General features: G+C 38.2%; 1 protein-coding gene and 1 pseudogene across 3 annotated transcripts in view; one reads left to right on the top strand and one right to left on the bottom strand.

The window, feature by feature from the left end:
- Positions 1-236: 236 nt before the first annotated feature.
- CANT1 (calcium activated nucleotidase 1) overlaps positions 237-21,936 on the bottom strand; it is a 34,276-nt gene continuing 12,576 nt past the window's right edge. For all 3 annotated transcript variants that reach the window (XM_074225018.1, XM_074225016.1, XM_074225015.1), the window contains exons 2-4: positions 16,890-17,545; positions 5,009-5,212; positions 237-2,592 (exon numbers count right to left, since the gene is read on the bottom strand). In XM_074225018.1, the coding sequence (XP_074081119.1) occupies positions 2,222-2,592; positions 5,009-5,212; positions 16,890-17,523 (1,209 nt within the window). In that variant the 5' untranslated portion in view covers positions 17,524-17,545 and the 3' untranslated portion in view covers positions 237-2,221. The remainder of the gene's footprint in view (positions 2,593-5,008; positions 5,213-16,889; positions 17,546-21,936) is intronic.
- On the top strand, positions 15,839-16,648 carry LOC141514309 (large ribosomal subunit protein eL29-like; annotated as a pseudogene).

The following is a 21,936-nucleotide window of genomic DNA, read 5'->3' as shown; positions in this document are numbered from 1 at the left end:
ACCAAAGCTTTAGGCTCAACACTCACTACTGTCGTTTGCAGCAGATATTATTCATGTTTAAAATAAATGAGATATTATGTCTCTAGCCTGTTAATTTGGAAACTGGAAGATGCTTTAGAGAGAAAAAATCCTAAACTAGATAATCAAAAGCAGAGGCAACAGTGTGCATCACCTACAGTCAATCCCCCTAGGGAACTGACCTCTAAAATAATTGTCACACAGAGCAAGAAACAAAATAGAATTCACATTCCCCTCTGAAACTTTATTATAACACATGGATCCAGCAGGCAAGGAACACAATCACTGTGTTTACAGTAGTAAAGAGAGAGGGAAGGAAAAAAAGGTAGAATAATTTAAAGATATTGGAAAATTACTGACCATATCTAAAAAGTGAATCCAGTAATGCTAAGGCTGGGAGTTGAAAGTCATTCTCATTGACATCAAAACACCTTAAAAGATTCTCCTCATGCCTGACTTCAAACCTGAAATAAAATTTTCTACCTAATGATTCTCTTAATTTTTCCACGTCCTCTAGTAACCTCTTTGCTTTTTAATTGTGCAGTCTATACAGACCTGACAATGACCAAACAGAAGAAAGAGGAGAGGAGATGACACAGACAGCCTCACCAACAAATCGATATATCATTTGGACATGGATTAGTACTTATAGGTTCTAGGTAAACAAGGACCATTCAATAATTTAAATTTAATCCTCTCTCTCCTCCCACCTCCCACCGGTTTGATTATGGTGTAAAGAAACAGAGACCTTAGGAACATGAAAGAATAGATTCCCTCAAAGAAATTGTATCAAAGTTTCAAGTTGAGAAAAAGTTGTCATTGATTAAACCAGGAAGGAAGATACGCTCATTTGCTCACTCATCCTTTACACCCATAAACCCGACAGTTTTTCTCATAGGGGAAAAAAATCATAAGAAAATGAGGTAGCTTTTTTAAGGAGGAATACTGCATACTGAGAGAAACTTCCCTAATTAGTCTTGTTCCCAGTTATTCTCTCTCTCAAACACTATTTTGCCTATACCAAGGAGTGTTGAGAGAAGACATCGGAAAAACAGCCTGAGGATCAGGGTGAGATGATAGAATTATGTAGGATGATGAATGCCCCACTAAAATTATTTCAGGTAAATTTGGAGCCTGGGCCTCAACTGCAAACACTAAATTCCAAGAATAAAGAAATTCAGGGAACACAAGTTTATGTCAGAAACTTTCATTCCACTTAAAAGGCAAGCAAGTGAAAAATCAAGGCCTCTGTGAAAGCTTTTAGAGATATGAATGTTTCCAATTTGTTTCTGAAGACATTTGAAGTTTCTTTTTCTGTTAACTTCCTATCTGCTGGTCCAGGGCTCAGGGACTATTTTAAAAGTTGCTTTACTTACTATATCTAATTACAACATTCTTTCACTGTATGCATACTTTTTTAGTCTTGACCCAGAACAGACTGTCCCAATGGTCACTTACTGCCTGATGGGTGAATGATTTAAGTTTATAGCTTCCTGGTGTGTGTGATTAAATTTGGTGATTCAATTTTATAATAAAGGACATTATTTTTTCTTAAAACAAGTTAGACTTAAAAGTGCCATGCTGCTATAATGTAGTTTGCCCCAAATAGATAAAATGAGGTCACAGCTGCCACTCAGATTGAGATTATTATATAAAAAACTTGGAAAAAAGGAAAGAGTTGGCCTTCTTTCTCAGGGCACTTAATATTGATATTCACAGACTCAGATTCCCTAATCAAAGGTATCCTCCCTCCCAGTCTCCACTAACTCTAGAACATTTTTCTTAAGGAAATGAAAGTGAGGGGAATTAGGTACTAGAGCAGCTCACAAGTCCTGCAACAGGAAGTGAACTATGCAGCACAGGCAGAATTTAACATAATGACTATCTTTCACCCCCAGGTGCCAATGTGAAAACACATTATAGCACAAACCATCACTAAAAGAAGCCATCAGTCTGTTACTGAGGATGTGTCCATTTCAGCAATTACTGACATCCCCTTAATTGATCTACCCCGGATCTGATATCCCTCCTCTGGCAATCACCCAGTCTGGGCACATATCTCTCACTGCAGCAAAAAAAAAATCATAAAAATAAATCTAAAGTCCTCTCATTTGTATAAAACCAAAGTAATGACCCGGCTTACACATTCTAGCCGCTTGGCTTTGCTCCATGAAAAAAAGTCTTTTTTTTCCTCTTTTCTGATTTAAATAAATTCTATTCCTTCATATTTTACACTCCCAATTCTGGTCTCTGGGAGGAGGAAGTGTCCATCCAGAGTGAAGGCCATGATGTAGGTAGCAATTTTGCCATTATCTTCCTCTGACTTCAGGGCCACGATGATTTGGTCATCTGTGTTAGGAATGAATTTGAAGGAAGAGAAGCCGTGTGTTGGGGTTACTTCTCCAATATGGCTCACAGAAATGTCTCCAAAGTCTTGAGCAGAGCGTAGGAGAAGGTTGGTACCCCTGTGCTCATCTTCCTTCTCATTGTAACGTTCACGACTGGCCCGACGGGGCAAGAAAAACCATCGCTGCAAAGTGTCACTCCAACAAGCTGACTCATGAATTAAGTAGCCTGGGGACATACACAAAGGTATATGGAATTAACAAAGTCTATGAAAGAGGTGAATGGATTCTCGTCTCTACCTTGCAACATAAAGCTATCACCCTACATCCCCTTCTCCTTACAAACCAGAGCCACCTGTATTTGAATCAACTGCTAGTTCCCTGAATGCAGATGAAGAAAAGCTTGAATATGGAATTCGAATTCTCTTTGAACACAAGTATAGCTCTTTTCACAGGCTCATAGATCATCCTGATGTTGATCTAATTATTTTTTTTTAAGTCCCAGCTTTATTATTCATCTTCTTTTGTTCTAAATTACCCAGGGCAATAAAAAGCAGGGGGATAGAGGACCATTTAAATTTTAAAGCCTTATTATTATTTTTGTCATTAGTTTGAATTATCTCCCCTTATTCCCTAAAGCAGCCAAACCCATAACCTTGAATTTTCATTTTGTACTTTACCCCAAGTGACAATGGAGGGGTGGAGGAACAATGAAAGAGTTAAGGGGAGGGAAGCAGGGCTAGCAGAGATTCTAATTTGTGAGGAGGCTATTGTGAGATGCTAGAGGAGCTTCCCTAGAGCAGGCTGCAATAATAAAAGAGTCCTAGGCTAGATAGAAGTTCATAAAACATCATAACCCCCATGGAAAAACAGTTAAGTAATTTGCAATCAATAGCAGCTGACCAAAGCTCAAGTGAATCCTAAATCCCAATCCAGAAATTTTCAAACTATAATGAATGAATGAAGCACTCATTGCACATACTTACCATGTGCAAAGCACTGTTCTACACACTGGGGATACAATCAGAAAAGACAGTTCCTGCCCTCAAGGAGAACATACTTTAATACGGAGACAATGCATATAGTAGATGGAAAGGTAGATGGTCCTGAGGGTGCAGAGACAAAGCAGATGCTGATGCCTCTTCTTTAATTTCGTTTCCACCCATAAAATCATAACACTGGTTTGGAAGTACTGCTCTTCCTAGAGCTCTGGGGTTCGGGGTCATGGGCTGTCTCCAGTAGGGTCTAAGTGAGATGGTGATCACAGTGGGGGTGGTGGTATTGTTTTGTTTTTTTTAGGTTTTTGCTAGGCAATGGGGTTAAGTGGCTTGCCCAAGGCCACACAGCTAAGTGTCTGAGACCGAATTTGAACCCAGGTCCTCCTGATTCCAGGGCTGGTGCTTTATCCACTGCACCACCTAGCCGCCCTGGGGTGGTGGTACTTTGATGAGCCTGGGACTTAATGCCTCCTGTCTCTACCTCAGAAAAGTCAGCTTTAGCTGGGCAGGTTCACCTTCACTTTGCAGAGCAGTTGGTGGGGATGACTGGTCCCTTGTCCACAGGGGTTGCTTCCCTAGACAACAGCTGTGAGGGCTATGCTAGAAGCAGGACCAGAAGTTTGAGGGAGAGGGGAATCTACTACCTTCATGAGTTCTGCACTTATCTAAGCACTGGTGGCACTTGGCAAGTAGTTGTTGCTAGTGGCCTCATAAGGATGGTGAGCCCCTGCTCTATAATGATGGCTAGAGGATTTGTGCTGGAAGTAGATCCAGTGGCCTAGGGGTCACTGCCATTCCTAAGACTGGGGTTGAAAGTCTGAAGAGAAATGATGCTCAGTGTGGTGGCTATGGTTTAACTAGCCCAGCTAATGCTGCTTCCAATCTCTCACTTGGATGTTTTGCTGCTTTAGCCAAGATGGGTTTGCCTTTCTTTTGTAGGTGGGGCTGCCTGCTTCTCCACAGGAGCTGTCTCCTCAGACAGTGGCTGTGAGGGCTGGGTCAGGAGCAGGGCTGGTCTTGGGGTACTTGCTCCCTTTGGCAGTTCCTTAGGGTTACTTATCTTCCTATTAGTGGCAGTTAGTCAGCACTGTTTTTGGTGATAATAAGAAGGTGGGTCCTTTCTCCACAATGATTTTTTTCCTTCAATGGTGGCTATGGTAGTTGGGTTGTAAAAAGGTCTGGTAGCCTGGGGAACACTGCTTTTCCCAAGGCTTTTGGGTTTAGGATCCTGGACTGTCTCCACCAGGAGGAAAAAAGGCCTCAGGAATTGTAATAAATGTAATCCAAAGTCTATTGAAAACCATATATGTCTCAGCAGGAAGTTGCTAAGTTCAGATTATTATCTATCAGTTTACATAAGATCATAGTAGACTTTAAAAGGAAGTCAGTTTCATAGAATGGATACGGAAATAGAGTGAAGGGATCTGGAAATGTGAAAAATGATGGTGTGGAGAAATAGATTTTCAGACATTCCCTACCAATCCTCACTGACATATAACAGGACAATGGTCTTGAGTATCTACCTAAATGCTTACATTTTAAGATAAGGACATTTGTCTGGGATAAAAGAAAGAAGTTATAGCTTTCTTGTTGGCTTCTGGCTGTCCAATCCAATCCAATCCAGAAGGGAACTCTAAAATAACTTACCTGGGGGGCGAATTCCAGCTGCATCTCTCAAAGCATTGTAGTTAGATACCCAGTTCTCATGATATACATTGCCTTTGTAGCCAATCACTTTTACCCATTCAGGATTTTCATTCATCACTTCACCGGTAGTAGTGGTCCACTCCTTGCCCAGGCCTCCCACATACAGATGTTCATCTTTCACGGCCAGCCATTCAGCTTTAAAACCTAGAGAAAATGGTATTCAAAGTTATAGGGTCTCTACTGAACTAAGATAAACTACCTTTGATCAAAGCATATTATATTTAAAAATTCACTTATTGTCCCAATGGGACAAATTCTCTTGACCTTCAGGAGCCACACCAGCATTAAATAGTTCACAGAAGTAAAAGGAAGACTAGGAAAGAGAGGTCAGAAGTTGAACAATCCTTTCTTGTTCTGGCCTATACTCAGTACTTTTCTTCCCTTCTTGATTCAGCAATATGTGGCTATTAGATGGACAGAAGCACCTTCTGAAATGGTTCATTGCAATCTGTTCTTGGAAGATCAACCCCTCTCCCCATATAGCAATAAATAACCCTATTAAGTATATATACATATATATATATATATATATATGTATGTATATGTATATGTATATATGTATATATGTATATATGTATATATGTATGTATATATATGTATATATGTATATATGTATGTATGTATATGTATATACACATACAAATTTCAAATTAAACTATATACATACAACATACATACATACATATTTATATACACATATATCCTGATTGCCCAAATTCAATTATTTGGCTGCTAAGTGGAACAGTGAATACAGTGAACTGGAGTCAGGAAGACAAGTTGAAAATAGCTGTGTGACCCGTGAAAAATCATTTGATTTCCCTTAGGCTCAGTTTCCTCATCTGTAAAATGAGGATAATAACAGCACTTGCCTCCAAGAAAGGTTTGTTCTGTGCACTGAAAAACGTAACAGATAAAGAACTTTGTAAACCTTAAATTGCTTATATAAATGAAAGCTGTAATGATGATGTTTGGGACAGAGAGGAGGTTTAGTGGATTGAAAGTCTCATCTGGAGTCAGGAAGACTCATCTTTCTGAGTTCAAATGTAACCTCAGTTACTTACTATTGTTTGACCCTGGAAGGTCACTAAACCCTGCCTGCTTCAGTTTCCTCATCTGTAAAATAAACTGGAGAAGGAAATAAAAAGCCACTTGAGAATCTTTGCTGAAAAACTTCCAATGGGGTCATAGTCAGATACAACTGAAAAATTATTGAAAAACAACAGTAACAATGATGATGTTAGCATCCTGTGCTAAAAAGTCACTGGTAGCCACTGTGATACCTCCCCCCAGTCATTAGAAGAAAATCTCCATAACTTTTTTTTAGTTTTTTTTTTTTTTGTAAGGCAAATGGGGTTAAGTGGCTTGCCCAAAGCCACACAGCTAGGTAATTATTAAGTGTCTGAGACTGGATTTGAACCCAGGTACTCCTGACTCCAGGGCCGGTGCTTTATCCACTAGGACACCTAGCCACCCCATAAATTTTCATAACTTGTAGACAAACTTACTTATCCTAAACTCAAACAAAGCTTTTCTAAATGATGATTTAATCTTGTGTTTTTTCTTTATATAACTAGCTATCCAGGGAGATGGACCACAATCCAAATCTTCAGTCTGACTGGCAATTTCTATACTGTTGGACTTAGCCAGAAAAAGGTGGCAGGCATCTGCTACTCTATTCACACTGAATACCTATCCTGAACCTTGGGTACACTCCTAGACAGAGTACCTTAGTGGCCCTGCTTACAACAATCTTTTTTTTTTTTTTTAAATTACAATCCATTTAAATCTGGAAAGGTTGCTGTTGAGTCTGGAGAATAGAAAATAGACAGACTATTAGTGCCAAACCGAGTCTGCTTAACTGAAATATCCATGTTCTCATGGTCTCTGCTAAGGCTTTCCTTCCTATTCCATGTTAAAGAACCTTTTTTCTATTGTCCTATTCTTTTTTTTTCCCCTATTATGAGCCATCTCATTTTGCTCCAGTATTTCTGTCTGGTCTTCTGAAATGAATCATTTTCTTAGGGAAGATATCTAAGCATAGGGAAACACATTATCTATAGAGTTGTCACTCATTTCATGGAAATTCAATTTTAATTAGATGTGAGTATTGGATCACCTAAAGTGAATTAAAAGATCATCTAACCCAACTCTCTTCTTTTTTAGGTAAAGAAAATGAGAATTAAGGTGTTTTAAAGAATTTAATGTCATACTGAAATAAAGTATAAAAGAGGATTTGAATCCAGGCCCTTTGATTGTAGAGGTAGTTTCCATCGTACCCAATTTCTCCCTATAACCAGACCTAAAGTTTTATAACAGCCTAGTATTGAATTGTATTGCATCAATATTTTATATATCATAAAAAGAGAATGAAATAAGCCTCCTAGTAGCACAAGAACAGGACAAGAGAAAACACCTTGCCACACGCCTAAGAACAAACATTAAAACCCTAACCTAAGAACTAGTATAAAATTTTTGTCTTTAAAAGAAAATTATAGGGACTTCTGACCAAGATGGTAGAGAGAAGACATGCAGAGTTCTAAAATCTCCTTATCATCCCTTATAAATAATATGAAACAAACCTCTTAACAGAAATCCAATCGACAAAACCCAGAAAGAAAAGCCAGGAGAAGAACATCCACCTCAGGATCTGTCTTCCAAGATCCTGGGTGAGTCTGGGCACAGAGGGAGAACTTGGCAGGGAGTACTGGACAGGTGAGAGAGCTTGGGAGCCTGGATCAGCATGGATTAGCCTGATTAGCAGTGGGGCTAGAGCCCCAGAGTCTGAGGACCCGAGAACCAGACAGTCTTGATCAGTGGAGGGGCTAGAACCTGTTTGACCGTGGGCTTGGGTCAACTAGGGAGCAGAGGCATTGGTGGTGGCGCTGACCAACTGGAGCATGTCAGCAGGGCTGGAAAGAGAGTTCCTGAGCAGGAGAGTTGCAGACTGATCCCTGAGTCCCTCTGGTCAGGAGGAACTCAGAGTCCACACCTCCATTTCAGCTGAAGCCTCTTCCTAGAACAAACACAATTACAGACTGCCTCTGCCCCAGGCTAAGGCCCAGCAGCAGAACACCTCAGCTGACATTGGGGAGAGTGATCACCTCACCTCAGGGTATAACCCACTACTGATCCAAGACAAAAGTATTTAACAGCTTCAACCACTCCCTCTAGGTCAAGGGAGAAAGCCTCAATCAAGGTCACAGAATTCCAGAGAAAGCAACCAGCACCTCCTACTGGCTGGCTAGAGATATTACACTCAGGGAGCAAAACCTTCTAGCACCCCCTACTGGCCAGATGGAGATATTATACCCAGTGAGTAAAGCCTCTAGAGATCCTGACACCAAGCTCCCCAGGATAAGGTTTTAGGATAATGAAGGTCAGCTCAAAGGAGGGTCTATAGAAAAATTCTTAGAAGGAAAAGACACTAACTCAGAGACCTAGAACTTTTTGAGGAGAATATGACCTGCTCTCAAGCACAGAAAGACTTCCTTGAAGAAATAAGGAAGGAGTTTATCACCAGGCAACAGATTGAAGGGGAGGGGAGAGAAGTCTGCTATACCAAAATAAGTGTGGAATGAGGAGCACAGGCCACAGAATCAGCAGCGAGAATTTGGAGAAAACAGCCTGTACCCCAAGAGATGGTAAGGGAAGTCTGCAGAGATTTCTCTGTTCTCTCTCAGAGTAGGACCCTGCTGCTAACCTACATTTAGATTCAGGTTGCAGTTTGGACTTCCATACTAAGTAGCCAAGCTGGATCTCTCCTTATAGCTCCAGGGCAGAGGGAAGTATGGGGGCCATCTATATATCAAAGCACAGGCAAGAGAGCATAAGACCTTGGAGGAATAAAGGTCTCAGTGTGGTGTCCCACCCCCCCAAAAAAAATCCAAAGCCTTAGAAGTGCTGTCTTGGGCTAAGGAAATGAGTAAACAACAGAAAAAGAAGAATCTGACCATAGAGAATGACTTTAGTCCCATGGAAGATCAAAATACATACGGAGATGATGACAAAATTGAAGCTTCCATATCCAAAACCTCCAACAGAAATAAAAAAATGGGTTCAGACTATGGATGAGTTCAAAAAAGACTTTGAAAAGCAATTAAGGGAGGTGGAAGAAAAATTGGGAGGAGAAATGAGAGCAATGCAGAAAAATCATGAAAACCAAATCAACAGCTTGGTGAAAGATATACAAAAAATACTGAAGAAAATAATATGTTAAAAACTAGTTTAGGCCTAATGGAAAAAAAAGCAAAAAAGGCAAATGAGGAGAAGAATGTCTTAAAAAGCAGAATTGGCCAGCTGGAAAAGGAGATAAAAAAGCTCTCTGAAGAAAATAACTCCTTCAAATACAGAATGGAACTAAAAGAAGCTGATGACTTTGCAAGAAATCAGGAAGAAATAAAATTCTTCTAAAAAAACTAAAAATTAGAAGAAAATGTGAAATATCTCTTTGGAAAAACAACTGACCTCAAAAACAGATCCAGAAGAAATAATTAAAAAATTATTGGGCTATCTGAAAACCATGATCAGGAAAAGAGCCTAGATTTCATTTTTCAAGAAATAATACAGCAAAATTTCCCTGAGACCTTAGAAGTAGAGTAAAATAGAAGTAGAGAGTAAAATAGAAATTGAGAGGCTTCACCAGTTGCCTCCTGAAAGAGATCCCAAAAGAAAAACTTCCTAGAATATTATAACCAAATTCCAAAATTCCAAAGTCAAAGAGAAAAATACTAAAAGCTGCCAGAAACAAACAATTCAACTACCAAGGCTCCATAATCAGGATTACACAGGATCTGGCAGCATCTACATTAAAGGCTCATAGAGCTTGGAATATGATATTCTGCAAGGCAAAAGATTTTGGTTTACAATGGAGAATCAACTACCCAGCAAAACTGAACATCCTCTTTCAGGGGAAAAGATGGACTTTCAATGAAACAGGGGACTTTCAAACTTTCCTATTGAAACAACCAGAGCTGAACAGAAAGTTTGTTCTCTAAGTTCAGGACTCAGGTCCTGAACCACCATAGAGGGGGTGGAAGAGAAGGACTAAATATGAGGAACTTAATGATATTGAAATGTTTGTATTCCTGCATGGGAAGAAGATACTGATAATTCATATGAACTTTTTCATTTATAAGAGCTGTTAGAAGGAGCATATATAGGGGCAGCTAGGTGGCGCAGTGAACAGAACACTGGCCCTGGAGTCAGGAGTACCTGAGTTCAAATCTGGCCTCAGACACTTAATAGTTACCTAGCTGTGTGGCCTTGGGCAAGCCACTTAAGCCCATTGCCTTGCAAAAACTAAAAAAAAAAAAACATAGAATGGTATAATATAGTAAAAAGATGGAGTCAATGTGTGATAAAGGAAAGTACTGGGAGGAAGGGAAAGGAGATGAAGAAGTAGCTAAGAAATTTCACGTAAGAGTTAAGAAAAAGCTTTTTCAATGGAGTGGAAAGGGGGAAGGCAAGGGGGAATGAGTGAGTCCCCCTCATCAGAAATGGCTCAGAGAGGAAATAACATACACACTTAATAGGATGAGGAAATCTATCTTACCCTAGAGAAAAATGAGAAGAAAGGGATAGGATAAGGGGGAATGGGGAATGGGGGAAGGAAAGGGGAGGAATAAGTGATAGGAGAGAGGGACGATGGAGAGAGAGGGTACTAAGATACAACACTCTTCTGGACAGGGCCAGAATGAAAGGAAAGAGAGAGAGAGAGAGAATAGAATAAATGAGAGTGGGGAGGAATAGAGTGGAGGTACAGCTAGTAATAGCAACTATGGGAAAAATATTGAAACAACTTCTCTGGTGGTTTTATGATAACAAAAGTAATTCACCCCAGAGACAGAGACATTGGAATCTGAACACAGACTGAAGTACATTCTCTCTCTCTCTCCTCTCTCTCTCTCTCTCTCTCTCTCTCTCTTTTTCTTGAGGTTTCTCATCTTCTTGGGGGGGGGTTATACTCTTATAATACATTCAATTTCAATGTATGGCATGGGTTCAAATCTGGCCTCACACACTTCATAATTACCTAGCTGTGTGGCCTTGGGCAAGTCACTTAACCCCATTGCCTTGCAAAAACTAAAAAAATAAAAAAAACAACATTAAGAAGTACAAATGATATATTGTAATAGAAGGGAAGAAGGGAGGAGATGAGAAACACCTGAATCTTCCTTTCATCAGACTAGGCCTAAAGTTAACTTACACATACACTCAGTTAACTTAAAAAACATCTTATAACCTAAAAAAACCCCTATCTTATATTTCAAGTATTAAAAGGGGAAAAGGGGAGGGGTAGAGACAGGGTGGGGAGGAAAAAGGGGAACTAACAGAAGGAAGGGAAGGGAAAAGGGAAAAAAGGAAAGGGGAAAGAAAAGGGAGGGGTGGATATAGGAAGGCAAAACACTGAAGGTGGCAGTATTCAGAAACAAAATACTGGGGAATATGGATAAAGGGGAATAAAAGGGGAAAAATACAAACAGAGGAAAGATAGCATGGAGGGCAATAAATAGTTAGTAATTATAACTTTGAATGTGAATAGGATGAATGCTCCCTTAAAATGTAAGCAAATAGCACACTGGATTAAAAACCAGAATCCTACAATATCCTGCTTACAAGAAACTCATCTGAAGCAGAGAGATACATATAGAGTAAAGTTACAAGGTTGGAGCAAAATACATTTTGCTTCAGCTGAAGTGAAAAAATCAGGGGTAGCAATTCTTATCTCACACAAAGCAGCTGCAAAAGTAGATAGTGTTAAGAGGGATAAGGAAGGAAACTATATCATCCTAAAAGGTACCATAGACAATAATTTCAATACTAAATATGTATGTATGTACTAAATATGTATCCAAATTCTTAGAAGAGAAGCTGAAAGAACTACAGGAAGACATAGACAGCAAAACTCTACTAGTGGAAGACCTTAACCTCCCACTCTCACATTTAGATAAACCGTATCATAAAATAAACAAAAAAAGAAGTTAAGGAGGTAGATTGTTAGAAAACCTAGATATGATAAACTTATGGAGGAAATTGAATGTGGATAGAAAGGAATATACATTTTTTTTCTGCAGTACATGGCACTTACATAAAACTGACCATGTACTAGGGCATAAAAACCTAATAATTGCAGAAAGGCAGAAATAGTGAATACTTCTTTCTCAGATCATAATTCAATAAAAATCATATGCAATATTGGGCCAGGGAGATATAGACACATAACTAATTGGAAACTGAATAACCTCATTTTAAAGAATGAGTGGATCAAACAACAAATTATAGAAAGAATTAAATATTTTATCCTAGATAATGACAATAATGAAACAACATACCAAAACCTAGGATTCACTCGAAGTGAGTGTTGGGGATATAGTATATCTTTAAATGCTTACATGAATAAATCAGAGAAAGAGGAAATCAATGAACTAAATATACAACTAAAAAAATTAGAGAAAGAGCAAATTAAAAACCCCCCAATTAAATAGCAAATTAGAAATTCTAAAAACTAAAGGAGAAATTAATAAAATTGAAAGCAAGAAAACTATTGAACTAATAAACAAAACCAAGGGTTGGTTTTATGAAAAAACCAATAAAATTGATAAATCGCTGGTCAATTTGATTAAAAAAAAGAAAGGAGAAAACCAAATTGCTAGTATCATAAATGAAAAAGGTGAACTCACCACCAATGAGGAGAAAATTAAAGTAACAATTCAGAATTATTTTTCTCAACTCTATGCCAATCTAAGTGAAATAGATGAATATTTACAAAAATATAAGTTGCCTAGGTTAAATGAGGAGGAGATTAAATACCTAAACAACCCTATCTCAGAAAAAGAAATTACACAAACCCTCATTGAACTCCCTAAGAAAAAATCTCCAGGGCCTGATGGATTCACAAGTGAATTCTATCAACCATTTAAGGAACAATTGGTTACAATTCTATATAAACTCTTTGGAAAAATAGGGAAAGATGGAACTCTGCCTAACTCTTTCTATGACACCAATATGGTGCTGATACCTAAACCAGGAGGAGTTAAAACAGAGAAAGAAAATTATAGACTTATCTCCCTGATGAATATAGATGCAAAAATCTTAAATAAAATCTTAGCAAAACAATTACAACAAGTTATCACTAGGATAATACATTATGATCAAGTAGGATTTATCCCAGGAATGCAGGGTTGGTTCAATATTAGGAAAACTGTTAGTATAATTAATTATATCAACAACAAACCTACCAGAAATTATATGAAAAAACTTTTGACAAAATACAGCACCCATTCCTACTAAAAACACAAGAGAGTATAGGAATGGATGGACTGTTCCTCATTATAATAAGCAGTATCTATCTGAAACCATAAACAAACATTATATTCAATGGGGAGGGGATTGAGGCATTCCCAATAAAATCAGGGGTGAAACAAGGATGCCCATCACTGCTACTATTCAATATTGTAATAGAAATGTTAGCTTCAGCAATAAGAGAAGAAAAAGAAATTGAAGAAATTAGAATTGGGAAGGAAGAGACAAAACTCTCTCTCTTTGAAGATGACATGATGGTATACCTAGAGAATCCCAAGAAATCATCCAAAAACCTACTGGAAACAACTAGAAACTTTAGCAAGTTACAGGGTATAAAATAAACCGTCACAAATCCTCAACTTTTCTATATATGACTAGCAAGATACAGTAGAAAGAGCTAGAAAGAGAAATCCCATTCAAAGTAACATCAGACAATATAAAATACCTGGGAGTCTATTTGCCAAGGAAGACTCAGAAACTTCTTGAAAACAATTATAAAACACTTATCACACAAATAAAATCAGATTTAAATAACTGGGCAAACATCAACTGCTCATGGATAGGTCAAGCTAATATAATGAAAATGACAATGCTACTAAAACTAAACTACCTGTTTAGTGCTCTACCAATCAAAATTCCAAAAAATTACTTTAATGAGTAAGTAAATTCATATGGAGAAATAAAAAGTCAAGGATTTCCAGGGATTCAATGAAAAAAAGTACAAAAGAAGGTGGTTTAGCCCTACCAGATCTAAAATTATATTATAAAGTGTCAGTCATCAAAACCATCTGGTATTGGCTAAGAAATAGAGTGGTGGACCAGTGGAACAGTCTAGGTGCAATAACAGGAAACGATTATAGTAACCTGCTGTTTGATAAACCCAAAGAGTCCAGCTATTGGGATAAAAAACTCTCTCTTTGATAAAAACTGCTGGGAAAATTGGAAGTCTGGAAGAAACTTAGATTAGAGCAACACCTCATACCCTATACCAAGATAAGATCAAAATGGATACAGGATTTAGACATAAAAAACAATATTATAAGCAAACTAGAAGATCAAGGAATAGTTTACCTGTCAGATCTATGGAAAGGGAAGTAGCTATAACTAAGGAAGAGATGGAGAACATAACTAAAAACAAACTAGATGATTTTGATTACATTAAATTAAAAAGCTCTTACATAGACAAAATCACTGTAACCAAGATCAAAAGAAATGTAATAAACTGGGAAAAAATCTTTACAACTAATGTTACTGACAAAAGACTCATTTCTAAAATATACAGAGAACTGAGTCAAATTTAATAAAAAAAAGCCATTCCTCAATTGACAAATAGTCAAAGGATATGCAAAGGCAATTTATGGATGAGATCAAAGTGATCCAGTCATATGAAAAGTTGCTCTAAACCATTACTTATTAGAGAGAGAAATGCAAATTAATGCACCTCTGAGGTACCACCTCACATCTCTCAGACTGGCCAATGTGACCAGAAAGGACAATGATCATTGTTGGAAGGGTTGTAGGAAATCTGGGACACTAATACATTGTTGGTGAAGCTGTGAACTCATCCAACCTTTCTGGAGAGAAGTCTGGAACTATGCCCAAAGGGCAACAATACCACTACTGGGTCTATACCCTGAAGAGATGATGAAAAAGGGTAAAAACATCACTTGTACAAAAATTTTCATAGCAGCCCTGTTTGTGTTGGTAAAGAATTGGAAATCAAGTAAATGTCCTTCAATTGGGGAATGGCTTAACAAAGTGTGGTATGTGTATGTCATGGAACACTATTGTTCTATTAAAAACCAGGAGGGATAGGAATTCAGGGAAGCCTGGAAGGATTTTCATGAATTGATGCTGAGCGAGATGAGCAGAACCAGAAAAACATTGTACATCCTAACAGCAACATGGGGGTGATGATCAACCTTGATGGACTGGCTCATTCTATCAGTGCAACAATCAGGGACAATTTGGGGCTATCTGCGATGGAGAATACCATCTGCATCCAGAGAAAGAACAGTGGAGTTTGAACAAAGGTCAAGGACAATTACCTTTAATTTAGGAAAAAAAAACCCTGATATCTCATTGTCTGATCTTGCTATCTCTTACTTTATGTTTGTTTCTTCCTTAAGGATATGATTTCTCTCTCATCACATTCATTATGGATCAATGTATACCATAGAAACAATGTAAAGACTGGCAAATTGCCTTCTGTGGGGGGGGGGGGGTCGGGAAGTAAGGTTAGGGGGAAAATTGTAAAACTCAAAATAAATAAAATCTTTATATAAAAAAAAGAAAATTATTTGGGGCAGCTAGGTGGCACAGTGGATAGAATACCAGCCCTGGAGTCAGGAGGACCTGAGCTCAAATCGGGCCTCAGACACTTAATAATTGCCTAGCTGTGTGACCATGGGGAAGCCACTTAACCCCATTGCCTTGCAAAAAACCTAAAAAAAAAAAAGGATGAACATTTTTAAAAAATTGTTTTGTGATAATATCAAGGACATGATTTTTTAAGAAATATAACTGGTCCGGTGGTTGGAGTGCCTGCTAGCGTCGACTGCGGTGTAAAGATGGCCAAGTCTAAGAATCATACCACCCATAATCAATCACAAAAGTGGCACAGAAATGGCATCAAGAAACCTAGGTCACAGAGATATGAGTCTCTGAAAGGGGTTGATTTGATCCCAAGTTTCTGAGAAACATGCGCTTTGCCAAGAAACACAACAAGAAAGGGTCGAAGAAGATGCAGGCCAACAACGCCAAAGCCATCCAGGCCCAAGCAGAGGCTATCAAGGCCCTGAGCACCAAGGCCAAGCTCCTCAGGTCCAAGATCCCCAAGGCCAGTGTCTGGCGTGCTGGTCACAAGATGGCCACCAAGCGTCCAGGCCCTAGGATCGGCATCAAACGTCCAGGCCCCAGGATCACTAAGCCTGACTCTAAGGTTGCCAGAACCACTGACGCCAAGGCTGCCAAGCCCACTGACCCCAAGGCTGCCAAGCCCACCGACAAGGCCAGTAAGTCTGATCCCAAGGCCACCAAGTCTGTCACCAAGGTCACCAAGTCTGATGCTAAGGCTGCTAAGCCTGCTGAGTCCAAATCCAAAAATGCTGGAGGTAAAACGGCCAGTCCCAAACCTTCAAAATAGATGCATTAGGACCTAAGGACTTGTTTAAATCCTAAACCACTGTTTTTCCCCCCAGAGAGGGGATGATTATTCACTATTTTGTACAAATAAAGGAAATGGTGAGTCATAAGAAAAAAAAAAGAAATATAACTGGAAGGGGGAAATAAAGACCCATTAATTCAGAAAAGAAATGATTTAAATGACTTTGAATTTAGCCCTGATCCTTGGAGAACTTCATTCCTGAGCAGAACACTATTCTAGCTTCATTACTTTGGATTGCAGGAGGAAAGATAGGTTCTTAATCATGTCCTGACTTGGTTTTTTACCGTAGAAGGGCAAAACTCTTCATCTACCATTATCATTTAACCTCAGAAAATAAAACCTGTTCTAATTTACCTTTTCCTACTGTACCATCTCCATCTGACAGAATCACCCAAGGCACTGTCTTAGTGCCTTCAATCTGGTAGACCACCCCAGTTCGATCATCCACTGAGTAGAGCTTCCCATTGAAAACAATAAGCTCTGAGAGTTCCATGCCCCTTCCTTTTTCAGCCAGGTGAGACTCCAGGATGCCATCCTCTTTATCCCACTCTACAGTCACTTTGTCTCCACTTTCTGACAAGGTCAAGTAGCCCTTTTTCAGGTAACTGAACCAGGTATTTTCCTTTTTGGCCCTGGATTCAGTGTCCAAGTCAGCAATAACTGCAATGCGGTATCGAACTCCATTGGGAGTCTTCTGGGGTTGTGAGAGAGGATAGGTATCATTGTACCGGTCACCAGAAAACTGACTAAGCCTCCGGTTGTGGACGTTGGGTTGGATTGGTCTCCCTGTGGAAGAACGGTGGAAGCACAGTAGCAATAGCACAATACCAAAGCACAAGGAAGATACTACAATTGCCTTCCAGCGGAGTCGAAAGCGGGGGTCAGCAGCTTTGGTCATGGACGCAAGGACAGGAAGTCCACCCACAGTTATCCGAAGGGAGTGCATAGAATCATTCCATTCCAAGTGGTCATAGGGTTGGATGGGCATCAGACTGAAAGTCAGCAGGAACCTATATATATATATATATATATATATATATATATATATATATATATCCAAAAAGAGAAGAGAGATGTTAGTAACCTTGAAAATACAATGAACTGTCAATTATTTCAAATTAGATTTTTTTTAAGGTTTTTGCAAGGCAAATGGGGTTAAGTGGCTTTCCCAAGGCCACACAGCTAGGTAATTATTAAGTGTCTGAGGCTGGATTTGAACTCAGGTACTCCTGACTCCGGAGCTGGTATTCTATCTACTGTACCACCTAGCCACCCCACCAATTAAATTTTTTTCATTAAAATTTTTCCAACTGAAGTCTTGTTTTTAATACTTTTTAATACTTGTCTAACTCTCCTTAATTAAATCTGTGAAGATGCCAGCATGTTTCCTATTTGCTTTTATCTGATAAGAAAAGATGGTCATTTTAAAGCAAAATAATTTTCTTTCCCTGTCTCAGACAAAAGTTCAGATGACTTAAAGAGTTATTCTTAGGATGGTACTTTTGCATCATCAATAGACTGTGAGCAACAGTAAAAGAAGTGAGTAAGGGGGCACAAGAAAGATGAACAATCTTATAGATCCTTCTGGCTCAAGTCTTCATTATGCTTTTATTTAATTAATAGCCATACCTATATATGGTCAAAAAGCATCATTTAAGATTTTTATGTCATCTATTATATTGTTCTTCTACAATAATGCATAATGTTGTGAAGATACTTCTTTGTATTTTTATATAATTGCAAGAATTTATATAGTACCTATAACATGTTGGGCAGTCTTAAGCACTTATATTATTTCATTTAATCAACACAAAAACCCTGTAAGACAGGTGCTAAAATGATCCTTGTTTCATGGTTGCAGAAACTGTAACAAGTAAAAGTTTAAGTAATTTGCCCAAATTTAACAAGTGACTAAGAATAAAATCAGATTTAACTCAGCTGCATTGTAATTTTAAAAGTGTTATTTAGATATCATCATCATTATTAAAATCCAGGGATGACTAAATCCAGATGATCTAGAGCAACAGAAATTCTGTATGCATAGGCTTCACTTTTTGGCACAGACAGGATCTTTAAGGGCTCCTTCTGAGAACAAAATCAACACCCAAACACTGAGTTATAAGAAATTCAGGTCCCAGTACAAGAAGGAATAATAATCAAGTCATTCCAGAACATCATAAAAAATCAGCCCAAAGAAACAAGTCCATCAGTCGGCACCTAAGGTAGCCTCACGGTGGACTGAAGACTGGCCAAATACAGCTAACTGTAGGTTGTAAGGTTCTGTATCTAGAAGCAGCAAGAATGGAAGGCTCACTCTCTAGAAAGTCCTAGGGTAATAATGGTAGGGACCTTGGAAGCAACCAAGAGCAACAGTGTTCAGACACCAGGTCCTTGAGTTCCAAGGTTCATAGCAATCTATCCTGAGATGCCATAGAGGACTATGAAGATTCAGTCCTCTGAATCTCAAATATTTGAGGGGTGGGGGTAAAGTGTTAATCCAAAGAGATTAAGTTAAGTAAAGCAATTCAAATTACCCAGACCAAACAAGATCAACCAACACACCCAAACAGGAGCCAGAGTCTGACTTAGCATAAGGACTCAATGCAAGAACTCAGGTTGAAGAGACGAATAAAGCAAAAATAATACTGAAAATTATAAAGAATTATTGTAGATCCCAAGATATTCCAAAATATAAGATAGAAAGAGACTAAGTCTGTTAAAACTGCAAGCAGACTCAAAGGAAAAAACGCATTTTCTACAAAAAATACTGAAGCAGCCAGAATGAGTTTAAATACCAAAAGTACTATAGTAACACAAGACTTGAGGAGAAAATCTTGGAATACACTGTTCCAAAAGGCAACAGATAGAGGTTTACAATCAAAAATAACTTGCTGTGCAGGATAAGTGTCTTCTCTACAAGGCGGAAAAAAAAGTGGACCTTTAATGAATAGAGAGGCTTTCAAGCATTTCTGATGAAAAGATCAGAACTGAATAGGAACTTTGAAATGCAAAAAAAAAACCACTCAAGAGAAATTTACAAAGACATATTTATTTGAGTCTTTAGAAGGAGTTGTATTATGATGAAGGGCTAGCATTCTAATAATGTGAGGACATATGAGGGCCCCTTCAGACATTAAAGTCTTCAAAGAGTGTTAAGGAAATTAATTGAGAAAATAGAGGATCTGGGAGTGGACTGTATGTTTGAAAAGAGGAAAGAGAATGGAGGTTTAAAAGGAGAAACATAAAAATGTAGAAACAATGAAGGAATGAGTTTTGCTATTTCTCCTAACTGGAGGGTTCATGATAAGGGGGTCAGGGAAATGGGCAAATGGGAATCTCATTCTTATCTGAATCAGACAAGGGAGAGTTGAAAACACATTCATGTACACCTATCGCCCACGATAACTCAGGTGCTCATCTGGCCATTTGACTGAGAGCCAGATTGAAGGAAATTTTCCACAGACACTTAGATGTCAAGAAAGCACCAACACTTTATTCTTGAATACTCAAGACTTTTATAACAAAACTCATCTCAGACATGATAAGTCAGATGAAACCCAGCTGCATAGCTTCCCTGAATAAATTTATCATATTTATCCTTCGAAGTCAGTAGACTTCCTTATCAGAAAGCTTCCGACACACCACTAGGGCCACAAATGTTTTAGGTCAGGGTTTACTGGTGAGCCAACAAATCTATTTAATGAGCAAGAATATATGCATATCTCTGGTGACAAAGGTCACCAAAGACATGTGTAAATCACTCTTAGGGGTTGGCCCTCAACATACACCCACAAAGTTAGGTGTAAAAATAAGTACATTCAGGAAAACAGTTGGGGAGTGACAGGTAGATAATCCTGGAGAGGAAATAGTCACAATAAAAATAACTTTCTTGGTCCTAAAGAAGGAGAATGAAGAGAAAAGGAAACTGTTTTCCTAAAAAAAAAATAGTAGAAGAAAAAGATCTGGAAGGTGTTAATTGATTGTATAATGGCTAAACAAATTACGTTATATGATGAAATATTATTGTCCCAAAAGACATGACAAAAGAGATGTTTCAAAGTGATATATAGTGAAAATATAGTAATAAATAGTGAAAGAACAGTAGAACAATTTATACAATGGCAGCAACAAAAAAACAACACTGAAAGACTTAAAAAAACTTTGACTATGAAAGACTTAAAAATCTTGACTAAAGTAATGACCAACCATATCTCAGGAAGTTCTGTTATCCACCTCATAATGGCGAGCTAATGGACTCAGATGTATAAGGTATATTTTTGGATATGTCCCTGTGGATTATTTTTGCTTTATTATACATATTTGTTCCAAGGGGTTTTTTCCTCCTCCTATTTTTAATAAGAGGGATAGGATGGAGAATGCAGTATTGATGGTAATGCTTAAAAAAAAAGAAAAAGGGGCGGCTAGGTGGCACAGTGGATAGAGCACCGGCCCTGGAGTCAGGAGTACCTGGGTTCAAATCCAGCCTCAGATACATAATAATTACCTAGCTGTGTGGCCTTGGGCAAGCCACTTAACCCCACTGCCTTGCAAAAACTAACTAACTAGATAGATAGATAGATAAATAAATAAATAAATGGAAAAATGTTTTCAAAACTACATAAAGGAGAACAGAAGGCAGTTCAGAAGGAAGCAAAGATAAGCAGAATCATTTTGAATTTAGTACATACTTTTTAAAAAGCAAGCAGAATGGAAAAGAGATTCATATTTTCATGTGCAAAACTTTTTATGAATTCTACTTTATAAAAATGCTCTTTTGTATTTGCTAAATTCAGAATAAAAGCAATTAAAGTTAGAAAAAGAAGTACAGCAATAGTTAAGAATTATCTTCAACATTTTCACCTCTCACCAGTCTCTTCTTGTGTTTTACACTACCCCTGTCCTTTTAGTCTCTGAGTTAAGAACCTCATCTCATGCTTTAAGAAGAAAATAGAGGCCAGTGGGAAAGAGTTCCTCTTCTCTTCTTTTTTTTTTAAAGATTTTATTTATTTTGAGTTTTACAATTTTTCCCCTAATCTTACTTCCCTCCCCCCACCCCCCACAGAAGGCAATTTGCCAGTCTTTACATTGTTTCCATGGTATACGTTGATCTAAATTGAATGTGATGAAAGAGAAATCACATTCTTAAGGAAGAAATATAAAGTAAAAGAGATAGCAAGATCAGACAATAAGATATCAGGGTTTTTTTTTTTTTCCTAAATTAAAGGTAATAGTTCTTGGTCTTTGTTCAAACTCCACAATTCTTTCTCTGGATACAGATGACATTCTCCATGGCAGACAGCCACAAATTGTCCTTGATTGCTGCACTGGTGGAATGAGCAAGTCCATCAAGGTTGATCATCACCCCCATGTTGCTGTTAGGGTATACAATGTTTTTCTGGTT

This window comes from Macrotis lagotis, chromosome 2 (genome assembly GCF_037893015.1).
Source record: "Macrotis lagotis isolate mMagLag1 chromosome 2, bilby.v1.9.chrom.fasta, whole genome shotgun sequence".
NCBI classification, from domain to species: Eukaryota; Metazoa; Chordata; class Mammalia; order Peramelemorphia; family Peramelidae; genus Macrotis; species Macrotis lagotis.
Note: the sequence above shows the minus strand (reverse complement) of the source record. Positions and strands in the feature narration are given on the sequence as shown.